The sequence below is a fragment of the Cystoisospora suis genome (genome assembly GCF_002600585.1).
Source record: "Cystoisospora suis strain Wien I chromosome Unknown contig_5148, whole genome shotgun sequence".
Taxonomy (NCBI): domain Eukaryota; phylum Apicomplexa; class Conoidasida; order Eucoccidiorida; family Sarcocystidae; genus Cystoisospora; species Cystoisospora suis.
Genome location: NW_027157940.1, coordinates 1 through 7,674, shown reverse-complemented (window position 1 = coordinate 7,674; position 7,674 = coordinate 1). Strand labels below are relative to the sequence as shown.

The 7,674-nt window shown below is 54.8% G+C and overlaps 2 protein-coding genes across 2 annotated transcripts; one reads left to right on the top strand and one right to left on the bottom strand.

The window, feature by feature from the left end:
* Nucleotides 1-1,175: 1,175 nt before the first annotated feature.
* On the top strand, nucleotides 1,176-2,001 carry CSUI_008919 (uncharacterized protein; the record flags this gene model as incomplete). The annotated part of the gene is made up of 1 exon (XM_068069038.1): nucleotides 1,176-2,001. A coding segment is annotated over one exon (198 nt), but the record flags the coding sequence as incomplete, so codon positions are not given.
* Nucleotides 2,002-3,286: 1,285 nt separating this feature from the next.
* Nucleotides 3,287-7,008, bottom strand: CSUI_008918 (uncharacterized protein). The gene has a single exon (XM_068069037.1). It carries the CDS (start codon nucleotides 6,288-6,290, stop codon nucleotides 4,863-4,865), a length of 1,428 nt encoding a protein of 475 aa, XP_067918986.1. The 5' UTR covers nucleotides 6,291-7,008; the 3' UTR covers nucleotides 3,287-4,862.
* Between the last annotated feature and the right edge of the window lie 666 nt (nucleotides 7,009-7,674).

The window sequence follows — 7,674 nt, the reverse complement described above, 5'->3', positions numbered from 1 at the left end:
GATTGTAAAATCCTGACATGCCAGGGGAAAGAACGTGTACTTTCGTTCAGGCGGTCTGTTGCAGCCTCTGCCAGTCCGGTGCGCCCCGTGGGAAGACATAGCTTTGCATCTGATCGTGAGCTTACCACAGACAAGAAGACAACATGATGCCATTGTTACCCTGATTTGCAGGCTGACGAAGATGGCGCACTTCGTACCATCTAGGCAATCAGCCACTGCGGAGGATTTGGCAAGAATGTTGATTAAAGAAGTAATCGTTTGCATGGGGTGCCGCGTTTTAGAGTCAGCGAAAGGCATCCGCGCTCCACGAGCGAGATATGGGCCAGTTTGTGTAAGCAGCCTAACATCCAGCGATGTATGTCTACCGCGTAGTATCGGCAGACTGACGGCCAGTCCGAGCGAACTAATCAAACGATAGAGCGAATGCTGCGTTGCGCCATGGTGGGGAATGAACATATATGGGACAAGGCCCTTCCTTTGTTAGAATCTGCGTATAACACTATGCATCACTCCAGTATCCGTCGGGCTCCGTTTGAATTGTTACACGGTTTCTTGCCTCGCAAAGCGTTTGTGTCAACAGCTTAACATTCCCACGGCCTCCGCTTTAAACCCTCCCCTTGCAGGCGCACATCAAACTACAACAGCCGAAACGGGAAGTAGAGAGAGCACAAGAGTATCAAAAGAGATATGCGGACAAGCACAGAAGACCTGTGGACTTTCAGCAAGGTCACCGGGTGTGGTTGAAAGCTGAACCTCCCACCAGTACGCGAAGGCTCTCCGTCCCAAGTTCGTGGGACCGTTCAGGAAACAGCAAATGGTGGGTCCGAATGCAGCCAGACTTGCACTTCCTCCTTCTTGGCTGATCCACCCCGGTTTTCACGTGTCTCTGTTGAAACCAGCAGTGGAGGCTGCAGATCATCTAAAGCGCCAGCGAAGGACACAGCAGTCCTACAGGGAGAATGAATACCTTACCGAAGGCATCCTAGACCACAGGGAACGTGAACGAGGCGGTCAACGAGAGTTCCTCGTTCAAGAGTTGGATGGGACGACATCGTGGATACACGAGCATGATCTTCAAAGCGCACAAGAGACGATACGTAACTACTTCAGAGGGAGAGCACAGCAGCGGCGCACGTTGTTGAGGGAGCCGCAGAGAGCACCTGCAGAGCACTTCCGACAGAAGCAACAACACGGTTCGAAGAGGACAGGCGACACCAGCAATCATGAGAGCTCGGAACAATGTAATTCTAAGCCCAGAGCAACAGCTCCCGGACACGCCACTCCGGCAACGGCAGCCGAGACCCAGCGGCGACCATACAGACTGAGAAGGACAGATGAGAGCAAAAGAAACACTACACCCTACATCTTCTGGTAAGGTCGTGACGGCAAGTGGTTTTCCCTGAGAGGGAAGGGGTGTCAGAAAGCATGCGTTTTGACCCTTAGACCTACATAACGTGAAGAAAAGCGGGCTGGTGGGCAACACCAGCGAACAGAGAGTAGAGCAGCAGCAGAAAGAGAGTAATACAGAGGCCAGAGCAGCCACCCTAAGGACGGTGGCGAAAAGCAGAGGCCACCCGGAGGGGCGGCCCGAGGGAGAGAGAGAGAAAGACAGAGTTTTTTCTATAGCCCTAAGCAACGCGCAAAAACTCTCTGTTTTCCGGAAAAGAAAAAGGGAAAAGGAAAGGAAGTGCAGAGGGAGGAGGAGCACGCAAGTTTTGTTGTCGGTGAAAGCGAGCCGCACCTCTCTCGTACATTACGAATAGAGGGATCAGACGAGCTTGTTTCCGGGGGGGTTGTTTTTTCTCCTTTTTCCTGTCTTCGTCGGAAGGAATAAAGGTGTGATTATTTGGAAATAGTGTGACGTCACGCGCGGAGAGCGCGGGCCTTTCCTTGTTTGCGTACGGTCGGTTCTTGTTTCGGTTTCGCGCATCGGAGACTTCGTGGCAAATGCACGTTTTCTGCTAGGCCACTTCGTAAAGGAATAACGAGAGATACAGAGGTGTGATTAGGCCACCCCGACGTTGCGGAACCTTCAGTTCCCAGTGCCGCCGGCCTGTGCGAAGAGCGACTGAGCTATTGGTGCATATATAACAGTGAGACACCAACAGTAACAACTGGCCGACCTGGTAGTTTGGTGTAGTCGACTCAGTCGATACACGGTGGGTCACACGGCACCTTTCCGTGTGACACTGCTCCCTGGCTCGTTCGTTCCCATGGAATAGGCGTGTGCGTTGTACTCTGCCGCGCTTGAATTCTAGGACTATGCATTCGGGTCGTCACTTGAAGAGTGGCTTCGCTCCCCGAATTCCCGCTTAGAATAGCAGATATTGGAATGGTTACTCTGCAACAACAGCCTGAGTGAGTTGCACACAGCCGACTTCTGGTCAACCGCGGGCCATAGCAGTCTGCGTACCACGCGACAGCTCCGACATCTTCCCACAGAGGATCATTTCTCGGGGACATTTAGCAAGCTTTGGGTCAGCCCGGTGATTTCGCCTGCCCCTGTTCTCTTGCCCGGGTGGCCTTCTCCGAGTCGCTTTCGTCTTGCCGAGGTGAAGACAGCGACATTTTTTCATGCCACAACCCTCCGAGCCATTTGCACAGCGGATCCTTCCCGACGCGACAACCGTCCACGAAACTCCACTTTGACTTCTGTACAAGCCCGCGCTGCGAAACCACATGTGCCGCCGGTGTCAACGTATGGTTAACAGGAAAGCTTCTGGCTTAACCAGGGTCATGACGCTCACGTCCCGAAACCGTCGCGTTAGATTTCGAGCACTTTTTATCGACCGCTTAGCGGGGTGCAGCCCACTCGTTTGTAAAGAATATTGAGCCACAGTCCACAAGGTTTCAGGTTTGCTGAGAATGTGGTCGATGTCTCTTCTCGTTCTTTTAAGCAGCAACACGGCGAAGCTTCGGACATAAAGCCCGCTAGGACGTGACACTTTGGATTCGCATTCCATCGCCCCAAGAAAGACGACTGTTTATGCCCCCGCTGCCACGTAGCTTCTTCGTGCTCGCCTACCTGGCGCCGGCACCACTCCCACGAGACACATAAAAGTCAAAATTGTCCTGGATATCCTGATACCCTGATTACGCTAGTTCATAAACTTTGTGTGAATATACGTAAACCTCTCCTATTTTCAAACTTACACCTGCGAATATTGCATCTGAAAAAGTTTCCACAACTACTGATCCGCCTCAAACGGCTTCCGCCATGTCGAACCTCGCTTTCTTCTAGAGACAGCAGCAGAAGAGGTACCACTGGGTGGGTATGAAAGCTCCTGTGCTGCTCCGACCGTTGGAAGAGACTGCTTCGCTAATAAGCACAAGCTGTACGAACTAGGCAGCTTAGAGCTGAGCTTCCCCCAAGTGACCACGCCTCACCAAGAAAGGGGGGCAAAGGGTTCCACAAGAAGGCCTGCCCGCCGCCAGACCTGCCGCACTCCGGACATGAAACAACTTTTTGGACGGGATAGCTCTAGTTCAACGCCTCCGTAACATACGAATGGCCGTGAAGACTCCAGGATCTTCAACAGCAAGCTAAAATCGACACCACGCAGGAGTACAAGTATGAACTGAAACCAGTTCTGCACCGCGTCCCGGGGAACAATTGAGCTCGTTCCTCACTGGGACCCGCCCCGAACAGCGGATTTCGCATGTACAGGCAGACCCAGACTGCGATCTGGGACGGTACCTTCTCTTGCCACAAAAGACGGCAGAGGTGGAGCAACCGCATTTGGGCGAGTGCAGCAATATCCATGGAAGCTGCGGACAAGGCCTACAGGGCTACCCTCGCCCTGGCCGGTCACCTTGTAGACGCCGTCCGCCCGGTGCCGGGAGTGCAATACTGGTTTCTTGCCTGTCGCGTCGCTCGCCAAGCACACGATACGGGGCAATCTCGTCCCCGTTACCTATACCCGTTTGCCGATAGCCTGCCCATCACTACATTAGAGAAACATCGAACACACCGCCCCAGGGCGGGCGGGGTGGCTAAGGACAACACTGCTGCGGTAAATAAAACTGGCGAGATGCACCGCACCATTTCATACCGCAGAAACCGCCGAAAGAGAGAACACTAGTCCCGTAGTCGGGTAAGAAACTGTCGACAAAACGTGCGACAGCCTCTGCGAGAAGTGCCGACAAAGTCTTAAGCGACACTTCCATTTCAGAGTCGGGATACACGTCCCTCAGGAGGAACGGTCACTTTCTCTCCCAACTTCAGCTGGAACAAGTTGCCCCCGTTTGCCTGCTTTTCAACGCAAGCAAAGCAAAAGGGGACGGGTTTCCATGTAGCCACAACACACTGCTGGATGATGCAGGCCACTGACTGAACCCTGGGGATACCACGAAATCGTGAGAAAAACTCGCCGGCCGCCAGGAGTCTACCCTCCATACACAGCATTGATGAAGTGCTCGCAGTCGGTCCACCGCGTACTAAAACCGCCGCATCTCAGAGCCCGGCATCCCAGAGTACGTCGTTTGCGTGCGGACGTTGACAGGTGCCGGGCTGTCTGCCTTACCCTCCACCGACAAGGACCGCCTGAAGTAGTTGACTTGCAGGCGCCTCCTGGTTCGTTGCAGAAAAAAGAATTTAGTCAGGAATGGAAACTCGCCGCGTGTGGCGGGGGGCCTCACTGCTCCCTTCTTAAGAGCTTCAACTCCTAAAAAGAAAGGAACCTGTGTAGTCCTTACGTCGCTAGCACCGCGAACATCCTTGCGTCGCGACCACACAGCTGCGCGACCAGAGGGACTTTTTCATCGGGAAAGACACGGCCCTGCTGCCTCACTCGAGAAAGAAAATAGCCAGACGCGGGGGACGAAAGACGAGGCAATGTTTGAGTGTCGTCTCAATAACTCTCTCACTTCTCCCGCTTCAGAGAAAGCTTCTTCGAATCATTCGCCGACAATCCGGATTGCACTCCCGCCCCGCCTGGAGCGCCTCTGCGTTTTGAGGTGCTCGTACTTCTCTGCCGCCCGCCCCCCCCCTGCTCTGCTGCAGCACCTGCTTTCACCACGCGTTCGCCCCGGCTCTCCCGGAAGAGTCCCTGTAGAAAGACTACAACGGATCTCATGCTACTCGTGCGCTTGGGTCTGCCTGACCGGCATTCCACCGGACGGGTCGTGCCGAGCTTGCCTCCTGCTGCTTCTTCTCCTTTCCCAAGGGGCGTACCTCCCCCTGCTGGTTCTGCCACGTGAGGTACGCTCGAGCCACCCGGTGCTGATACTGCTGGCCCTTCTGGCCCTGGCCGGCCTTTTACCCGCTGAACTGTGCCCAGGCCGTCCCGTGCTGCTTTTTCCCCTCCCTCACCGGCCATACCCCATCCTGCTGATTCTTCGCCTCCCTCGTGGGAGACACCTGAGCTGCTTCCGTTTACTACCACCTCTTCTTTGTCCGTGTCGAGTACGTCTGAGCCCCCTGCTGCTCCTCGGGCTGCCTCGTGCAGATCCGGCTCGCTCAATCCGTCTTCCTCCGATCTCTCTCTCGTTTCTTCTCCCAGAAGCAGTGTCTGTGGGGGGTTCGTATCCTCTTCCTCGATCCCCGAAAGAGAGTAAGCTATGTAGGTGAAGCCAGCCTGGAGTCGTCCTCGCAGACGCTCGTATCGTCTCTCCGAGAATACTATCGGTGTGGCCTCTTGCTCAACGGGCGGAGGGTAGTTGCCAGGCTGTGGGACCCCAATTCCTTCCACTTGCAAAAACAATCTTTTTATCTTTAGATTGCGTCTGGCCGTCCTAGCATCCGCATCTTTACGTTGGAACTCGCCCATCTCAGCCAGTTCCTGGTGACGTCTACCTGCACTTATTTCACCATTCGCCCGGAAAGCAGCTTTTGCTGCCATCGCAGCGCACTGCTCAACATCTGTCTTCTCCCCCGGCGCTGGGCTTGCCATTCGCCGGGGCGCGCTCCCGGCACTGCGTTCAAATGTATCGCGTCCCCTCCATCTGTTCTGGAGGCCGAGCAGACAAAGTGCAAAGCTTCGAAGTACTAAGACGGCAATACCAAATATGACTAATCTAAGACTTGCCCTCACGACGCTCCCCTTGCCACCAACACGCTTTGGTGTCGGTGATTCTTTGTTCACCTTCCTTACGCGTCCCCTCACCAGCCTCTGCTTTCTCTCCTTCGGTGGTCGCGTGGTAGACGGGATTCCGCTACGGGCCCGTTGCGTGTCTGGCGCGAGGTTGGGCCGAACCTCGAGAGCGGACTTTCCTCGCGGTGACTCTTCAGACCCGAGTTGCTTTCGCGCATAGCTTCCCACGGAGTGGTTTTCCATTTCTGCTGTTGCCATTAGAAACGACAGGCGGAGGATGACGTCGACGGCAAGTAAATGACCAAGCACTCGAACACTCTATGGCAACCTTCTGCTAAGGAACGCCCCTGTCAAAAGAAAAGAAAAGTGATGAAATGGAGATCGAAACGACCTCTGTAAAGAAACTGCAGTCCGCGAGCCGGAACCGGACTCGGACGCAGACGAGTTAGTACGTTTCCATCGGTCTAGTCAGAGCCCACTCCAGTGCATTTGCAATCACGCTGCGCATCGTCCATCTCTTACCCACTTGTCGGCCTGACTGGCCCCAACAAGCGAACTCAAGCGGCAAAAGGTTTCGTTGGCGCGACCATCAACGAAAACCTTTTGGCGCTTCTCACTAGACGGGTTCCAGACGGCGAGGTTGGAGTATCGAAGCTGCTCAGAAGAAAAGGACACAAAAAATCCCTAATGAACACCTCGGTCAAAACTCCGCTCTTCCCGAACCAGACCATAACGTCAAAAATTTACGCACAACGACGACGGAGCGAGTGCCACTGATGTGCGGGGCGAGCACAGCTTGGGTGAAAAACAGTAGAGGTGTCAGGTGGCGGCATCGGGTACGAGGAAACGTTTGAAAACAAGGAACCTTTAAACTCCCGTAGACAGGCAAGGGAACTTGCTCAGTCCGCTGTGACCAGCAGTTGACCTCCAGTCCCCATTCGGCTGTAGGTAAAGGCTATTCACCGCGTCCCCCCCGAGGCCGGTCGCGAACTCGCACGCATGGCTTGGACCCCGGCACAGCGAAGTCCGCGAAGCTGTGACGACGGCCGGCGAGGCTGCGAAGCTTCCGCTTGCCACTTCAACGCCCTGAAAGCGTTGTCTGCCATCCGGGGCAGAGAAGGCATTATTCTTGGCAAGCATCCAACAACGCAAAAAGACATCCGACAAGGTCTGAGGGTGTAGGGGCACTGCGAGACTTAGGAAAAAGGCGGTTTCCAGCCTGCACAGCTTTATCGCCTGACACACGGGAGAGCCTTGGTTATACTCGGGTGTGGAAGATCAAATGAAACTAAGACGATTGTAAGCGAAGAGTATAACGGCCATGCAAACACCACAAGTTTATCTCTGTTCGTTTGGCACCGACAAGTCACGCTCCCGACAACACCAGAGACGCACCGGCCTACTGGTCCACGCGCAGAACAACACACAACGAAAACGCAGAGCAATACAGCACTCACTACCCAGCCCTCACGGGCAGGCAATCGCCGCCTCGTAGCAAGGCACGACACTTCGCGCGAAGGGCGATCCAGGCGTTACACTACCCCGCCTCCTAAGGTGCTGCGCCCTCTCCAGCACCAACTCTGTGGAGCAACTTAAGGTCCTCCGGCGTAGCGATTGTGGTGCCCGTTGTTGTGCAGCGGGC

Bases quoted from the DNA above. Each gene is read 5' to 3' on its own strand.
- CSUI_008918 (XM_068069037.1), bottom strand. From the start codon at position 6,290: ATGGCAACAGCAGAAATGGAAAACCACTCCGTGGGAAGCTATGCGCGA.